General features: G+C 33.8%; 1 protein-coding gene across 1 annotated transcript in view; it reads right to left on the minus strand.

Moving 5' to 3' along the window:
• Positions 1–20,610, minus strand: part of LOC149782388 (nephrin-like) — a 95,312-nt gene that overhangs the window by 67,512 nt on the left and 7,190 nt on the right. Inside the window, exons 5-13 of the mRNA XM_089933777.1 lie at positions 18,756–19,067; positions 17,866–18,156; positions 14,387–14,698; positions 13,524–13,814; positions 10,044–10,355; positions 9,181–9,471; positions 5,702–6,013; positions 5,008–5,298; positions 2,104–2,412 (exon numbers count right to left, since the gene is read on the minus strand). Of these exons, the coding sequence (XP_089789903.1) occupies positions 2,104–2,412; positions 5,008–5,298; positions 5,702–6,013; positions 9,181–9,471; positions 10,044–10,355; positions 13,524–13,814; positions 14,387–14,698; positions 17,866–18,156; positions 18,756–19,067 (2,721 nt within the window). The remainder of the gene's footprint in view (positions 1–2,103; positions 2,413–5,007; positions 5,299–5,701; positions 6,014–9,180; positions 9,472–10,043; positions 10,356–13,523; positions 13,815–14,386; positions 14,699–17,865; positions 18,157–18,755; positions 19,068–20,610) is intronic.

The following is a 20,610-nucleotide window of genomic DNA, read 5'->3' on the forward strand; positions in this document are numbered from 1 at the left end:
GATCTTTCTAGGGTTTTCCACGGTTCTTCCTTCCCCATTTATACTGGCTGCCGTGTATAGCCTATGTTGTGCTGAAAAATGGCATTAAACCCTACAATAACAACTTCCTGTAGTTTGCTTATATACAAACACTGGATCTCACATTGGTAACATTTACTGGCAACATCAATGTACACTATTCAGTTTAGAGTGCCACAATTCTTCGGTATATATCTGTGATCTGATTATGCAAAGAAGGCTGATCATGGTTTTAAGCATGACAAACTTGATGTACAAATGACAACGTTCTTGTATCCAGATGTGATTTCAAAATAAAGTCAATGACTAGTCACATTTAACATTAATAACTATTCGTACCAACAAAATATTAAATGCTATGTACATATTCAGGAGTTGTAGATAATTATGCATGTGACATGTTTAAAAAATTCTCATACAAGCTACATGCATTTTTATGCATCAAACATGTACTGATATGATTTTTCATGTTTTGGTTATTGTGGTAACAAAGTCAACGGACAATTTATATGGACACATGATAAAGGTATAGGCAGTAAGAAATTGTTTACATGTTGTTCATTTGACACTCATGCATACAATCATGCAAGTGGACAAAATGATTTATAGCAATTGACTACAGAATGTCAAGTTATCATTGTAAAAGTTTATATTGTTGATAGTAGAGGCTCAATACGCTGTTTATAAAATTGTAAATTGAAATATCTATACCTCCTATTAAAATATAATATTACTCCAAGGAGTCTGATTTACAGACCTATACAAACATCTAGGCTATGTAGTAATCCTGTTCAAATGAGTTTGGAGATCTACATTTTAACAATATTTTTGTGACACAGATACATTCTGACATAGTTGTGTCTGATAGGTAGTAATATAACAACATTACAACTACTTCATTTCATTGGCCTTATAAACAGAAATTTATTAAAACAAAACAGAGAAATGTATAAATAAATGTGTCATTCATGCCATGTGACAAAAATAAAGACTACATGAGCATCGTAACTTATTTCTCAATTTAACCCTATTCATGATAACAAATATCATATATACCACCAAGTCGCAAAGCGCAAACACGCACACAAACACACACACACAGATATATATATACATATATATATATATATATATATATATATATATATATATATATATATATATATATATATATATATATATATATATATATATATATATATATATATATATATATATATATATATATATATATATATATATATATATATATATATATATATATATATATATATATATATATATATATATATATATATATATATATAGTAACTTCACTACTTAAATACAATTTTGGCTCTCTCTCTATCGGAGTTACACACGAGTTACACTCTGAATCAGACACTTCAGATTATGATGATTTCCAATCTATGCTAGGCTCATCCCATCATAAAAGTATATTCTGGGCTGGTCTCAGTTTATCTATCCCAGGCTGATTCCAGCATGAAGAAAGTAATCTGATTTTAAATTACATGCATAGACAATACGGTACTCTCGTTCAACATTAAGCATGTGGACATGAGAACACGTTTTATTTCTTAATTATTAAAAAATCTTTGCTAATGCGTAGCTCATAAGAGAGGTGAGTGAAATAAGAGCTAGGGCAATCATCACTCTTTGAGAAGAGTTATACATTTTTTATACTATCATATCCTTATAAAAGGGTCCTACTCAGTGTTATGCCACAAAATGATGATTTCAGCATTTCATCAAGTAAAATAGGAATGCGGATTTTTTGTGAATACATTTTTTATAAATTCATAACAAATGGGATGTTTTAAGTCTGTGAAAACTAACTACACTAAAATGTTATGCCTGAAAATTGTATGTTATGCTGACTCACAATATTGCTGAATACGATGCACAATAGATATGTACATTGTGAATTGATGTAGGCAAGTAAAGTGTTCACAGAGAACTTACCATCCTTCAATGTCTAACATCCTGGCACACGCACTTTTCCTAATAAAAATGTATGTGTGTAACACTTTCAAGCAGTGTATACGAATTGCAAGGTTTTAGAATAATATAGTTTACACAACTCACCTTTAGCAAGGACATACACCAACTGTGTCATGACATCCTCTTGCGTTCCAGCCACTTTGACACCATTGCTAGCCTGACATACATAAATACCACTGTCCTGGTATGACCGAAAATACAGATCTAATGTAGCATTATGTTCCTCAACATGCGTCGATGGCAGGAACCTCAGAGTTCCATTGTACCCAGGCCAGCGATGTTGCCATTTACCAAAGGTATATCTGTCGGGAACACCGTGAGGTATGCATACTAGTTTTGTATGGACACCACTAGTTGTAACATTACTTGCAGACACGATTATATCTGGCGGATCTGTAATGATGTGAAAATGGACTGTCAAGGTTTACAATCGATGCACTTGGGAACAAAGCTGTTGAGCGAAATAATCTAAAAAATTTAAAAAGTATTTAATTAGATATATGTTAAATTTCCCTCCATAATGTCTATTGTGAAATCAAATCTTATGAACTATTTCAAGCGAATGACTATTTCAACAAGTCATCTTATGAATGATCTGGCATGATCCATACCTCATATGAGGGCACTGAAAGTCATTTGGGGGTCATTCAGACAGATGTAAACATTATGAGATGTCACAGTAAGATATTGTATTTAGAACAAAGCATAAAAGCCAACCCTGGCGGAGAAAAGGCGTAATCCAAGTTAACAAAGAGTAATTTCGAGCAAAAAAGAGTAATCCATATATAACATAAAACAAATTCAACAAGCATTTGTACAAATGACGAATTTACAACTTTGGTCTTTTAACATCAAATGTTCATATTAAGCACCTTTAGCTTTAAAAAGCAACATACTCTCGTGTTGTATTTCAAAACACTTTGTAGCTGAGACTATACATGTTTTGCACACGAGTAGAAAACAAAGTACTGGGTTACCGGGCCTGGATCTGAATACATTTTTTTTGTTTAAAATGCTGAACAATCTTCCATGGTCAGAATTAGAATGGTAAAGAACCAATATTCCTTGCATAACCTGACAAAGAAGAGGAAATTTATATATACAGTTATTGACTATTTTGGTGCAACTGTATGTCAACTCTGCATGAAGTACATTTCCAGGTAGGTAGCCAACTTGATACTTCTGCATCAAATGTCAGTAATAACCTAGTATGTACTCTGATGGGGACATTTTCAAAATATAGGATGCAACTCCTTTATAAATTGCGTTCATCACCGATGCATTATCAGCTGAAAACCCCACACAGTTCTGCCAACTTGTGTCTTGTTTTTTCAAAAAATTATCAAGCAAATCAAACATGTTTTATCCAGTGGAATCCACTGATAGCTCTGGTAATTGAAAAATAACACCATGACTATGCATCTTTCATTAGGAAGAATCGTACACAGACTGAGTACATCATTTTGTCATCATAATCACTATTTCACTCTGTCGCAATACTAAACGGCTCAATATTCATGGCGTCTGCAAATTTAAGTGAAGTATCTTCAGCTAAACACCGAAGGATATTAATTGATTTTGCTCTTGGACATGCATAATTTCTGCAATTTTGGAATCGGTAAGTATTCGTTTGAACTTGGGACCCATTTAGTATTCTACCACTAGGGGTAGTTCAATTAAGAACTGAACTAACTAAATAACACATCTGCATGTATACCAGTCAGTTACTAAGTTTCATTGTGTTTCTTTGATTTCAAGTATTTGTCCACTTCAAATTTACCACCTTGACCACTATTAAATTCCCTTCCACACAGCTTGCAATGGGCATTGATAAGCCTTTAATGGAATGTTGTATTACGTCATTCGCGTATTCATCTTTTAATCTTTGGAATAATTGGGTTTTTGTCATTTTCTAGTATATTCATGAAATTATTTTGCTCACACACATGCATCGGATTGAATAAAACTGACTTGACTTTTAGTGCCAAATACCTACAGACTGGTTCTGTACCAAATATAAGTTACAACAAAGAATCTGAGAGCAGAGATTAAAAATTCGAACACCAGACTTTGTTTCCAAACTAAACCGAACTGCTGCTAAACAGTCACCCATTCTGCTCCAGGAAAATGGCCTTACAACACGGGTGCTCTTTCCATAAGCAAATACATTTTTTGTGAGAAGTATATGTAATGTACGTAGTAAGAAAGCTACATACTTCAAAGCATTTAATATCTTCGTGTTAAAAGTAACATTATATAGTAAAAGGATCTTCTTGTTATAATAATATAATAATTTCAACTGAATATACTTTAATGGTTCTCAATCTTGACGTATGCGTGATATATATGCGAGTGGGTATTGCTGTCATGCACATTGCAAAACCATTCAAAAACGTCATTTAAATCTTGATACATATATACTTTTCTTTCCATTTTCTCCATTTGCCCACTGATGCTGAATAACCTCCTTATCGGTTACGAAGTTAATTATTTGAGTCTTTTCTACATCCAATTGTTCGGCAAGTCCCCCTACCCAGGAACCCGCAGGAAAGCAAATTATCATCTGAGATGAAAAATCATGTATTATTTTGCTTTTGTAAACTTGTGTTTCTCAGCAATAACAAATTGAAGCAATGTCAGTTAGCAATAACCTAATATACTGTGTGTGGGCTTGGACGTTGAATTTTTGTTTTCTTTCAAACAATACATGATATAGGTTTTTTTTGTTTATCAGGTAAAATCATTGTTATCTTACACATTGAAAAGAACACACTTGCTATACATGGTGCAATTTGTATCATTTTCTTGGTCCTATCATGTATATACCAGTTACCTGCTTCTGTGGCGTAATATAAAAGTGACACTCCTCTATCACATATCAGTTTCTGATAGCCGGATATGACTTGAATATATTTATAATTTATCATGTTTAAATTAAATGATGAAAATGTAGTATGTTATATTCTTATAGAAATGCATTAAACTAACATTGCACAACTAATTCTACTGTTGCCTTCGTAACATCCTGAGGACCCACTACGCCATTATAAGCAGCACATGAATAGATTCCAGCATATGTTCTGTTGATTTTATGTATGATGTAATCATGGCGATTGTCCTGTGTTCCTTGTCCTTTTGATATGACAGTGCTCACTCTATCTTTTCTAATAGTGAAGTTCGAGATTGGTTTGCTTGACGCAGAACACTGTACAGTGACTGTGCCATCACCTTCTGTAATGGTATTGTTGGGAAATATGGACACCGTTACAACTGGGCTGACTAAAAAATAAAACATCAAAACACATTTATAAATATTGTACTTTCCAATTCTGAGATTTATATCTGTAATTATTAATTATAGTTTGACACATGTTTATGTCCTGCAATATAATTGTGTTATGTCTTAAACATAAGAAACTAAGATCATAGCCCAATCTTGTGCAAAATGTTATTTCTTCATCGTGAGGTATGGAATAATTATACCGTAAACTCTGGCTCAACAGACCACCCATCCTATATATATATCTATGTATAAACATACACAAACACATATGCATGTATATTTATCAGAAATATATATAAGTACGTACGTACCAATAGATGTATGTGAGTACCAATTAAATTAAAAGTCATAAGTCACTTATCCAAAAAAACGCAACACTTTGTGTCAGAAATAACTTACATTTGACATTTAGGATGACACTGTCAGAAACACCTGGTCCCATATTCACAGAATTTTGAGCTGTACAGGTAATAGTACTTCTGTCCATGTAGCGGGTGGGGGTGATGGTCAAATCCTGCAATCGGAACTTCCCACCATATGCCCCAGGCTGATCTATGCTGGAGGAAAAGAACCCAGTCGGGGTATTTGTTCCGTTCATCCAACGGATGTCAGCAGTGGGATTTGAGGTCCCTGTTGTACATCTAAGTACCAACATATCTATTCCTGCTATTACTTCCTTGTTTCCGGTAATCCTTACATTAGTAGGGGAAACTGAAACCAATATTATTATAAAATTATAGACTCAGTACATCATGTTGTCATCATCACTAGTCCAGTCTGTGGCAATAGTAAACGGTTCAATATTCATAGCGTCTGCTAATTTATTTGAAGTATATTCAGCTAAACACCGAACGATATTAGATGATTTTGTTCTTGGACATGCATGTTTTCTGCAATTGTGGAATCGGGAAGCATTCATTTGAACATGGGACCCATCTATTATTCTAACATTAGGGGATGTTCAGTTAAGAGCTAGGTTAATAACACCTCAACATTGATATCAGTCAGTTACAATGATGAGCTACTTCATTGCGTTTCTTTGATTTCAAGTGTTTTTTCACATCAAATTTACCACCTTGACCACTGTTGAATTCCCTTCAACACAACCTCCAATGAGCATTAATATGCCCTAAAATGGAATGCTGTATTATGTCATTCGTGTATTCATCTTTTAATCTTTGGAAGAATTGGGTTTTTATCTTCTTCTAGTCCATCCATGAAATTATTTGAAAAACATTTTTGCTCTAACACATGCATCAGATAGAATTAAACTAACACGACTTTTTGAGGCAAATACCTACAGACTGGTAATGTACCAAATATAAACTAGAACAAAGAATCTGCGAGTACAGATTAAAAGTTCGAAAACCAGTCTATTTTTTACCCATTCTAAAATAAACTGCTGCTATAAATAGAATACGGTGGTCCCTCTCATATACAGCCACCCAAACTTTAACAGGAAAATGGCCTTACAATAGGGATGGTCTTTCCATAGGCAAATACATTTTTTCTGAGAAGTATATGCAATGAACGTAGTAAGAACGCTACATACTTCAAAGCATTTAATATCTTCATTTAACATCTTCGGTTAAAATTAACATTATATATTAAAAGGATCTTCTTGTTATAATAATATAATAATTTCAACTGAATATACTTTAATGGTTCTCAATCTTGACGTATGCGTGATTTATACGCGAGTGGGTATTGCTGTCATGCACATTGCAAAACCATTCAAAAACGTCATTTAAATCTTGATACATACATACTTTTCTTTCCATTCGCTCCATTTCCCCACTGCTGCTGAATAACCTCTTTATCGGTTACGAAGTTGATTATTTGAGTCATTTGAATATAACATTGTTTTATTCGAGTCTTTTCTACATACAATTGTTCGGCAATTCCCCCTCCCTAACCTCCCCCGATGTCGTCGAGTAGGATAACCGACTTTCTTCTAAATTAATATTATGCAATTACGTGATGACAAGTTAATGTTTGGTAATGATTTATTCGGCTGTTGCTAACTGTATGCGGTTTATTTATGCAGACGAAACTTTTGTTAATTGGACAACATTCATTCTTTGTAATGAAGCCATAATTATGTTGAAACGTGATTTTTCGGTCTTTGTCTGGTACTCTCTTTTGTTCAGGAATAACTTGTCTGTGTGTGAGTAATGCACACAATTAATTTTTAGCCTAGGCAGACTATGTATTGAGGACAATTACGTCTGCTTGTAACCATCAAGAAGAAGAACTGGACAGATCATCGTTAAGCCAGTTTCCTGTAAATGGTGGCTTTTAAAAACAATGATACAATATTCATTTTACTGTCACATGTACTTTAGTCAACACTTCTTTCGGTAACTATAATTTGACATTATGAAACGTGTATCGACGGTAGAGATAATCTGATTACTTACCTTACGTCACAATATGAATTAAATATATGTTCTGGATACATTTGAGAAACAAAATGGCCGCTCGTGAGGGAACATTTTACATTTTTGTACTAATATGCTGGCCGCTGGTCTCGTTAGAGGGGTGGCCGCTCTTGAGGGGTACGTTTGAGTACAAACTCATTGGTGCCAGATGATGTTTGCCGTAAAAAGCAGGTGGCCGTTGGTCAGAAGGGCCGTTCAAGAGGGGGACCACTGCATAAGGAAAGTATGAGAAGATTGGTCCTCTAGCAAACATAAATCATAATAATCAATCCAAGGTCAAAGGTTTCGGAGTAGAAACCAGCTCGTTTATAGGAAAAGGGACAGCTGCTATAAATATAACATATCAATACAGTTAGGAAAGTGCATGCAAATTTATGGACAATCGTACCTTAATGTCGCCGTTACATATAAGTTTTTCTTTTGAATATGGTAAGTGGGATTAATGGGATGTTAATAAAAATGAAAAAAATAATTATTTATTTTTTGGGGACGTGGATATTCCGAAAATGCATAATCCATATATAGTCACAGGCAAAGCATTATGTAGCGAAAAAAGCATACTGATCATTCCAAAAGCGTAATGTTTAGCTTGTATAAGAAAGGTGTACAACTCTTCACAGTCAATATAAGAGAAAATGTAATTGTGTAATCTTAGAAGATTTGATATTTATATTTACTTTGCCGTCGTGCCCGTGTTCCACGGCTGACCAACAATGCTTTTCGGACTAAAAATATGAACTGTCAGAAATTGTTTTTGTTTTTTAAAAAAGTCCATAAAGATGATCTACTGGTCAATAAGACATCCCAAGAATTCAAGCCATTTTACTTCTAACTACTGAGTGATAGAACCGTATCTTATATTATTTTAGGCACATATTTATATTACAGGTTATGAAATTTCTGCCTAAAATGTTTATTATTTTTTTTCTCATTTTTATCAGTTCTGCAACCAATCAATGTTACATTTATACATAGGTTTTGAAGGAAAGCAAATTATCATCAGATTTAAAAACGTCACTAGTTATTTTGCTTCTTGTGTAAGCTTGTGTTTCTCAGCAAGAACAAATTGAAGCAAGGAAAGTAATGTCAGATAGCATTAACCTAATATCCCATGTGTTGGCTTGGGTGTTTAATTTTTGTTTCCTTTCAAACAATACATGATATGGGTTTTTTTGTTTATGAGGTAAAATCATTGTTATGTTACAACTTGAAAAGAACACACTTGCTATACAAGGTGAAAATAGGTATCAATTCTTGGTCCTACCATGTATATACCAGTTACCTGATTCTATGGCGTAATATCCAAGTGACACTCCTCTATTACATATCAGTTTCTGAGAGCTGGATATGACTTGAAAATATTTATCATTTATCATGTTTGAATTAAATGATGAAAATGTATTATGTTATATTGTTATAGAAATGCGGTATACTAACATTGCACAACTAATTCTACTGTTGCCTTCGTTACATCCTGTGGACCTGTTACACCATTATAAGCAGTACATGAATATATTCCTGCATGTGTTCTGTTGATTTTTTGTATGATGTAATCATGGCGATTATCCTGTTTTCCTTGTCCTTTTGATATGACAGTGCTCACTCTATCTTTTGTAATAGTGAAGTTCGAGATTGGTTTGCTTGACGCCGAACATTGTACAGTGACTGGGCCGTCACCTTCTGTGATGGTATTGTTGGGAAATATGGACACCGTTACAACTGGGCTGACTAAAAAATAAAACATTAAAATACATTCATAAATATTGTGCTTTCCATTTCTGAGATTTATATCTATAATATTCAGTAGAGTTTGATATATGTTTGTGTCCTGAAATATAATTTGTTTATGACTTAAATATAAGAAAGTAAGATCATAGCTCAGTCTTGTGCAAAATGTTATTTCTTCATCATGTGTGATGGAATTATTATACCATACCCTCTGCCTTAATAAGACCACCCATTATATATATATATATATATATATATATATATATATATATATATATATATATATATATATATATATATATGTATATATATATTTAGATAGATAGAAAGATAGATATTGATAGATAGATAGATACATATATAGATGTACAGAAAGATAGATAGATGGATATATAGATAGATAGATAGATATTTAGATAGATCGATAAACATACACATATGCATATGTATTTATTAGAAATATTTACAAGTACGTACCAACGTATGTATGTGAGTACCAATTAAATCAAAAGACAAAAGTCACTTATCCAGAGGAAAAAAACCCACAACACTTTGTATCAGAAATAGCTTACAATTGACATTTAGGATGACACTGTCAGAAACACCTGGTCCCGTACTCGCAGAATTTTGAGCTGTACAAGTAATAGTACTTCTGTCCATGTAGCGGGTGGGAGTGATGGTCAAATCCTGCAATCGGAACTTCCCACCATATGCCCCAGGCTGATCTATGCTGGAGGAAAAGAACCCAGTCGGGGTATTTGTTCCGTTCATCCAACGGATGTCAGCAGTGGGATTTGAGGTCCCTGTTGTACATCTAAGTACCAACATATCTATTCCTGCTATTACTTCCTTGTTTCCGGTAATCCTTACATTAGTAGGGGAAACTGAAACCAATATTATTATAAAATTATAGACTCAGTACATCATGTTGTCATCATCACTAGTCCAGTCTGTGGCAATAGTAAACGGTTCAATATTCATAGCGTCTGCTAATTTATTTGAAGTATATTCAGCTAAACACCGAACGATATTAGATGATTTTGTTCTTGGACATGCATGTTTTCTGCAATTGTGGAATCGGGAAGCATTCATTTGAACATGGGACCCATCTATTATTCTAACATTAGGGGCTGTTCAGTTAAGAGCTAGGTTAATAACACCTCAACATTTATATCAGTCAGTTACAATGATGAGCTACTTCATTGCGTTTCTTTGATTTCAAGTGTTTTTTCACATCAAATTTACCACCTTGACCACTGTTGAATTCCCTTCAACACAACCTCCAATGGGCATTAATATGCCCTAAAATGGAATGCTGTATTATGTCATTCGTGTATTCATCTTTTAATCTTTGGAAGAATTGGGTTTTTATCTTCTTCTAGTCCATCCATGAAATTATTTGAAAAACATTTTTGCTCTAACACATGCATCAGATAGAATTAAACTAACACGACTTTTTGAGGCAAATACCTACAGACTGGTAATGTACCAAATATAAACTAGAACAAAGAATCTGCGAGTACAGATTAAAAGTTCGAAAACCAGTCTATTTTTTACCCATTCTAAAATAAACTGCTGCTATAAATAGAATACGGTGGTCCCTCTCATATACAGCCACCCAAACTTTAACAGGGAAAATGGCCTTACAATAGGGATGGTCTTTCCATAGGCAAATACATTTTTTCTGAGAAGTATATGCAATGAACGTAGTAAGAACGCTACATACTTCAAAGCATTTAATATCTTCATTTAACATCTTCGGTTAAAATTAACATTATATATTAAAAGGATCTTCTTGTTATAATAATATAATAATTTCAACTGAATATACTTTAATGGTTCTCAATCTTGACGTATGCGTGATTTATACGCGAGTGGGTATTGCTGTCATGCACATTGCAAAACCATTCAAAAACGTCATTTAAATCTTGATACATACATACTTTTCTTTCCATTCGCTCCATTTCCCCACTGCTGCTGAATAACCTCTTTATCGGTTACGAAGTTGATTATTTGAGTCATTTGAATATAACATTGTTTTATTCGAGTCTTTTCTACATACAATTGTTCGGCAATTCCCCCTCCCTAACCTCCCCCGATGTCGTCGAGTAGGATAACCGACTTTCTTCTAAATTAATATTATGCAATTACGTGATGACAAGTTAATGTTTGGTAATGATTTATTCGGCTGTTGCTAACTGTATGCGGTTTATTTATGCAGACGAAACTTTTGTTAATTGGACAACATTCATTCTTTGTAATGAAGCCATAATTATGTTGAAACGTGATTTTTCGGTCTTTGTCTGGTACTCTCTTTTGTTCAGGAATAACTTGTCTGTGTGTGAGTAATGCACACAATTAATTTTTAGCCTAGGCAGACTATGTATTGAGGACAATTACGTCTGCTTGTAACCATCAAGAAGAAGAACTGGACAGATCATCGTTAAGCCAGTTTCCTGTAAATGGTGGCTTTTAAAAACAATGATACAATATTCATTTTACTGTCACATGTACTTTAGTCAACACTTCTTTCGGTAACTATAATTTGACATTATGAAACGTGTATCGACGGTAGAGATAATCTGATTACTTACCTTACGTCACAATATGAATTAAATATATGTTCTGGATACATTTGAGAAACAAAATGGCCGCTCGTGAGGGAACATTTTACATTTTTGTACTAATATGCTGGCCGCTGGTCTCGTTAGAGGGGTGGCCGCTCTTGAGGGGTACGTTTGAGTACAAACTCATTGGTGCCAGATGATGTTTGCCGTAAAAAGCAGGTGGCCGTTGGTCAGAAGGGCCGTTCAAGAGGGGGACCACTGCATAAGGAAAGTATGAGAAGATTGGTCCTCTAGCAAACATAAATCATAATAATCAATCCAAGGTCAAAGGTTTCGGAGTAGAAACCAGCTCGTTTATAGGAAAAGGGACAGCTGCTATAAATATAACATATCAATACAGTTAGGAAAGTGCATGCAAATTTATGGACAATCGTACCTTAATGTCGCCGTTACATATAAGTTTTTCTTTTGAATATGGTAAGTGGGATTAATGGGATGTTAATAAAAATGAAAAAAATGATTATTTATTTTTTGGGGACGTGGATATTCCGAAAATGCATAATCCATATATAGTCACAGGCAAAGCATTATGTAGCGAAAAAAGCATACTGATCATTCCAAAAGCGTAATGTTTAGCTTGTATAAGAAAGGTGTACAACTCTTCACAGTCAATATAAGAGAAAATGTAATTGTGTAATCTTAGAAGATTTGATATTTATATTTACTTTGCCGTCGTGCCCGTGTTCCACGGCTGACCAACAATGCTTTTCGGACTAAAAATATGAACTGTCAGAAATTGTTTTTGTTTTTTAAAAAAGTCCATAAAGATGATCTACTGGTCAATAAGACATCCCAAGAATTCAAGCCATTTTACTTCTAACTACTGAGTGATAGAACCGTATCTTATATTATTTTAGGCACATATTTCTATTACAGGTTATGAAATTTCTGCCTAAAATGTTTATTATTTTTTTTCTCATTTTTATCAGTTCTGCAACCAATCAATGTTACATTTATACATAGGTTTTGAAGGAAAGCAAATTATCATCAGATTTAAAAACGTCACTAGTTATTTTGCTTCTTGTGTAAGCTTGTGTTTCTCAGCAAGAACAAATTGAAGCAAGGAAAGTAATGTCAGATAGCATTAACCTAATATCCCATGTGTTGGCTTGGGTGTTTAATTTTTGTTTCCTTTCAAACAATACATGATATGGGTTTTTTTGTTTATGAGGTAAAATCATTGTTATGTTACAACTTGAAAAGAACACACTTGCTATACAAGGTGAAAATAGGTATCAATTCTTGGTCCTACCATGTATATACCAGTTACCTGATTCTATGGCGTAATATCCAAGTGACACTCCTCTATTACATATCAGTTTCTGAGAGCTGGATATGACTTGAAAATATTTATCATTTATCATGTTTGAATTAAATGATGAAAATGTATTATGTTATATTGTTATAGAAATGCGGTATACTAACATTGCACAACTAATTCTACTGTTGCCTTCGTTACATCCTGTGGACCTGTTACACCATTATAAGCAGTACATGAATATATTCCTGCATGTGTTCTGTTGATTTTTTGTATGATGTAATCATGGCGATTATCCTGTTTTCCTTGTCCTTTTGATATGACAGTGCTCACTCTATCTTTTGTAATAGTGAAGTTCGAGATTGGTTTGCTTGACGCCGAACATTGTACAGTGACTGGGCCGTCACCTTCTGTGATGGTATTGTTGGGAAATATGGACACCGTTACAACTGGGCTGACTAAAAAATAAAACATCAAAATACATTCATAAATATTGTGCTTTCCATTTCTGAGATTTATATCTATAATTATTCAGTAGAGTTTGATATATGTTTGTGTCCTGAAATATAATTTGTTTATGACTTAAATATAAGAAAGTAAGATCATAGCTCAGTCTTGTGCAAAATGTTATTTCTTCATCATGTGTGATGGAATTATTATACCATACCCTCTGCCTTAATAGACCACCCATTATATATATATATATATATATATATATATATATATATATATATATATATATATATATATATATATATATGTATATATATATTTAGATAGATAGAAAGATAGATATTGATAGATAGATAGATACATATATAGATGTACAGAAAGATAGATAGATGGATATATAGATAGATAGATAGATATTTAGATAGATCGATAAACATACACATATGCATATGTATTTATTAGAAATATTTACAAGTACGTACCAACGTATGTATGTGAGTACCAATTAAATCAAAAGACAAAAGTCACTTATCCAGAGGAAAAAAACCCACAACACTTTGTATCAGAAATAGCTTACAATTGACATTTAGGATGACACTGTCAGAAACACCTGGTCCCGTACTCGCAGAATTTTGAGCTGTACAAGTAATAGTACTTCTGTCCATGTAGCGGGTGGGAGTGATGGTCAAATCCTGCAATCGGAACTTCCCACCATATGCCCCAGGCTGATCTATGCTGGAGGAAAAGAACCCAGTCGGGGTATTTGTTCCGTTCATCCAACGGATGTCAGCAGTGGGATTTGAGGTCCCTGTTGTACATCTAAGTACCAACATATCTATTCCTGCTATTACTTCCTTGTTTCCGGTAATCCTTACATTAGTAGGGGAAACTGAAACCAATATTATTATAAAATTATAGACTCAGTACATCATGTTGTCATCATCACTAGTCCAGTCTGTGGCAATAGTAAACGGTTCAATATTCATAGCGTCTGCTAATTTATTTGAAGTATATTCAGCTAAACACCGAACGATATTAGATGATTTTGTTCTTGGACATGCATGTTTTCTGCAATTGTGGAATCGGGAAGCATTCATTTGAACATGGGACCCATCTATTATTCTAACATTAGGGGCTGTTCAGTTAAGAGCTAGGTTAATAACACCTCAACATTTATATCAGTCAGTTACAATGATGAGCTACTTCATTGCGTTTCTTTGATTTCAAGTGTTTTTTCACATCAAATTTACCACCTTGACCACTGTTGAATTCCCTTCAACACAACCTCCAATGGGCATTAATATGCCCTAAAATGGAATGCTGTATTATGTCATTCGTGTATTCATCTTTTAATCTTTGGAAGAATTGGGTTTTTATCTTCTTCTAGTCCATCCATGAAATTATTTGAAAAACATTTTTGCTCTAACACATGCATCAGATAGAATTAAACTAACACGACTTTTTGAGGCAAATACCTACAGACTGGTAATGTACCAAATATAAACTAGAACAAAGAATCTGCGAGTACAGATTAAAAGTTCGAAAACCAGTCTATTTTTTACCCATTCTAAAATAAACTGCTGCTATAAATAGAATACGGTGGTCCCTCTCATATACAGCCACCCAAACTTTAACAGGAAAATGGCCTTACAATAGGGATGGTCTTTCCATAGGCAAATACATTTTTTCTGAGAAGTATATGCAATGAACGTAGTAAGAACGCTACATACTTCAAAGCATTTAATATCTTCATTTAACATCTTCGGTTAAAATTAACATTATATATTAAAAGGATCTTCTTGTTATAATAATATAATAATTTCAACTGAATATACTTTAATGGTTCTCAATCTTGACGTATGCGTGATTTATACGCGAGTGGGTATTGCTGTCATGCACATTGCAAAACCATTCAAAAACGTCATTTAAATCTTGATACATACATACTTTTCTTTCCATTCGCTCCATTTCCCCACTGCTGCTGAATAACCTCTTTATCGGTTACGAAGTTGATTATTTGAGTCATTTGAATATAACATTGTTTTATTCGAGTCTTTTCTACATACAATTGTTCGGCAATTCCCCCTCCCTAACCTCCCCCGATGTCGTCGAGTAGGATAACCGACTTTCTTCTAAATTAATATTATGCAATTACGTGATGACAAGTTAATGTTTGGTAATGATTTATTCGGCTGTTGCTAACTGTATGCGGTTTATTTATGCAGACGAAACTTTTGTTAATTGGACAACATTCATTCTTTGTAATGAAGCCATAATTATGTTGAAACGTGATTTTTCGGTCTTTGTCTGGTACTCTCTTTTGTTCAGGAATAACTTGTCTGTGTGTGAGTAATGCACACAATTAATTTTTAGCCTAGGCAGACTATGTATTGAGGACAATTACGTCTGCTTGTAACCATCAAGAAGAAGAACTGGACAGATCATCGTTAAGCCAGTTTCCTGTAAATGGTGGCTTTTAAAAACAATGATACAATATTCATTTTACTGTCACATGTACTTTAGTCAACACTTCTTTCGGTAACTATAATTTGACATTATGAAACGTGTATCGACGGTAGAGATAATCTGATTACTTACCTTACGTCACAATATGAATTAAATATATGTTCTGGATACATTTGAGAAACAAAATGGCCGCTCGTGAGGGAACATTTTACATTTTTGTACTAATATGCTGGCCGCTGGTCTCGTTAGAGGGGTGGCCGCTCTTGAGGGGTACGTTTGAGTACAAACTCATTGGTGCCAGATGATGTTTGCCGTAAAAAGCAGGTGGCCGTTGGTCAGAAGGGCCGTTCAAGAGGGGGACCACTGCATAAGGAAAGTATGAGAAGATTGGTCCTCTAGCAAACATAAATCATAATAATCAATCCAAGGTCAAAGGTTTCGGAGTAGAAACCAGCTCGTTTATAGGAAAAGGGACAGCTGCTATAAATATAACATATCAATACAGTTAGGAAAGTGCATGCAAATTTATGGACAATCGTACCTTAATGTCGCCGTTACATATAAGTTTTTCTTTTGAATATGGTAAGTGGGATTAATGGGATGTTAATAAAAATGAAAAAAATGATTATTTATTTTTTGGGGACGTGGATATTCCGAAAATGCATAATCCATATATAGTCACAGGCAAAGCATTATGTAGCGAAAAAAGCATACTGATCATTCCAAAAGCGTAATGTTTAGCTTGTATAAGAAAGGTGTACAACTCTTCACAGTCAATATAAGAGAAAATGTAATTGTGTAATCTTAGAAGATTTGATATTTATATTTACTTTGCCGTCGTGCCCGTGTTCCACGGCTGACCAACAATGCTTTTCGGACTAAAAATATGAACTGTCAGAAATTGTTTTTGTTTTTTAAAAAAGTCCATAAAGATGATCTACTGGTCAATAAGACATCCCAAGAATTCAAGCCATTTTACTTCTAACTACTGAGTGATAGAACCGTATCTTATATTATTTTAGGCACATATTTCTATTACAGGTTATGAAATTTCTGCCTAAAATGTTTATTATTTTTTTTCTCATTTTTATCAGTTCTGCAACCAATCAATGTTACATTTATACATAGGTTTTGAAGGAAAGCAAATTATCATCAGATTTAAAAACGTCACTAGTTATTTTGCTTCTTGTGTAAGCTTGTGTTTCTCAGCAAGAACAAATTGAAGCAAGGAAAGTAATGTCAGATAGCATTAACCTAATATCCCATGTGTTGGCTTGGGTGTTTAATTTTTGTTTCCTTTCAAACAATACATGATATGGGGTTTTTTGTTTATGAGGTAAAATCATTGTTATGTTACAACTTGAAAAGAACACACTTGCTATACAAGGTGAAAATAGGTATCAATTCTTGGTCCTACCATGTATATACCAGTTACCTGATTCTATGGCGTAATATCCAAGTGACACTCCTCTATTACATATCAGTTTCTGAGAGCTGGATATGACTTGAAAATATTTATCATTTATCATGTTTGAATTAAATGATGAAAATGTATTATGTTATATTGTTATAGAAATGCGGTATACTAACATTGCACAACTAATTCTACTGTTGCCTTCGTTACATCCTGTGGACCTGTTACACCATTATAAGCAGTACATGAATATATTCCTGCATGTGTTCTGTTGATTTTTTGTATGATGTAATCATGGCGATTATCCTGTTTTCCTTGTCCTTTTGATATGACAGTGCTCACTCTATCTTTTGTAATAGTGAAGTTCGAGATTGGTTTGCTTGACGCCGAACATTGTACAGTGACTGGGCCGTCACCTTCTGTGATGGTATTGTTGGGAAATATGGACACCGTTACAACTGGGCTGACTAAAAAATAAAACATCAAAATACATTCATAAATATTGTGCTTTCCATTTCTGAGATTTATATCTATAATTATTCAGTAGAGTTTGATATATGTTTGTGTCCTGAAATATAATTTGTTTATGACTTAAATATAAGAAAGTAAGATCATAGCTCAGTCTTGTGCAAAATGTTATTTCTTCATCATGTGTGATGGAATTATTATACCATACCCTCTGCCTTAATAGACCACCCATTATATATATATATATATATATATATATATATATATATATATATATATATATATATATATATATATATATATATATATATATATATATATATATATGTATGTATATATATATTTAGATAGATAGATAGATAGATATAGATAGATAGATAGATACATATATAGATGTACAGAAAGATAGATAGATGGATATATAGATAGATAGATATTTAGATAGATCGATAAACATACACATATGCATATGTATTTATTAGAAATATTTACAAGTACGTACCAACGTATGTATGTGAGTACCAATTAAATCAAAAGACAAAAGTCACTTATCCAGAGGAAAAAAAACCCACAACACTTTGTATCAGAAATAGCTTACAATTGACATTTAGGATGACACTGTCAGAAACACCTGGTCCCGTACTCGCAGAATTTTGAGCTGTACAAGTAATAGTACTTCTGTCCATGTAGCGGGTGGGAGTGATGGTCAAATCCTGCAATCGGAACTTCCCACCATATGCCCCAGGCTGATCTATGCTGGAGGAAAAGAACCCAGTCGGGGTATTTGTTCCGTTCATCCAACGGATGTCAGCAGTGGGATTTGAGGTCCCTGTTGTACATCTAAGTACCAACATATCTATTCCTGCTATTACTTCCTTGTTTCCGGTAATCCTTACATTAGTAGGGGAAACTGAAACCAATATTATTATAAAATTATAGACTCAGTACATCATGTTGTCATCATCACTAGTCCAGTCTGTGGCAATAGTAAACGGTTCAATATTCATAGCGTCTGCTAATTTATTTGAAGTATATTCAGCTAAACACCGAACGATATTAGATGATTTTGTTCTTGGACATGCATGTTTTCTGCAATTGTGGAATCGGGAAGCATTCATTTGAACATGGGACCCATCTATTATTCTAACATTAGGGGCTGTTCAGTTAAGAGCTAGGTTAATAACACCTCAACATTTATATCAGTCAGTTACAATGATGAGCTACTTCATTGCGTTTCTTTGATTTCAAGTGTTTTTTCACATCAAATTTACCACCTTGACCACTGTTGAATTCCCTTCAACACAACCTCCAATGGGCATTAATATGCCCTAAAATGGAATGCTGTATTATGTCATTCGTGTATTCATCTTTTAATCTTTGGAAGAATTGGGTTTTTATCTTCTTCTAGTCCATCCATGAAATTATTTGAAAAACATTTTTGCTCTAACACATGCATCAGATAGAATTAAACTAACACGACTTTTTGAGGCAAATACCTACAGACTGGTAATGTACCAAATATAAACTAGAACAAAGAATCTGCGAGTACAGATTAAAAGTTCGAAAACCAGTCTATTTTTTACCCATTCTAAAATAAACTGCTGCTATAAATAGAATACGGTGGTCCCTCTCATATACAGCCACCCAAACTTTAACAGGAAAATGGCCTTACAATAGGGATGGTCTTTCCATAGGCAAATACATTTTTTCTGAGAAGTATATGCAATGAACGTAGTAAGAACGCTACATACTTCAAAGCATTTAATATCTTCATTTAACATCTTCGGTTAAAATTAACATTATATATTAAAAGGATCTTCTTGTTATAATAATATAATAATTTCAACTGAATATACTTTAATGGTTCTCAATCTTGACGTATGCGTGATTTATACGCGAGTGGGTATTGCTGTCATGCACATTGCAAAACCATTCAAAAACGTCATTTAAATCTTGATACATACATACTTTTCTTTCCATTCGCTCCATTTCCCCACTGCTGCTGAATAACCTCTTTATCGGTTACGAAGTTGATTATTTGAGTCATTTGAATATAACATTGTTTTATTCGAGTCTTTTCTACATACAATTGTTCGGCAATTCCCCCTCCCTAACCTCCCCCGATGTCGTCGAGTAGGATAACCGACTTTCTTCTAAATTAATATTATGCAATTACGTGATGACAAGTTAATGTTTGGTAATGATTTATTCGGCTGTTGCTAACTGTATGCGGTTTATTTATGCAGACGAAACTTTTGTTAATTGGACAACATTCATTCTTTGTAATGAAGCCATAATTATGTTGAAACGTGATTTTTCGGTCTTTGTCTGGTACTCTCTTTTGTTCAGGAATAACTTGTCTGTGTGTGAGTAATGCACACAATTAATTTTTAGCCTAGGCAGACTATGTATTGAGGACAATTACGTCTGCTTGTAACCATCAAGAAGAAGAA

The sequence above is a fragment of the Sinohyriopsis cumingii genome, chromosome 15 (assembly GCF_028554795.1).
Source record: "Sinohyriopsis cumingii isolate HCF-2022 chromosome 15, ASM2855479v2, whole genome shotgun sequence".
In the NCBI taxonomy this organism is placed as follows: domain Eukaryota; kingdom Metazoa; phylum Mollusca; class Bivalvia; order Unionida; family Unionidae; genus Sinohyriopsis; species Sinohyriopsis cumingii.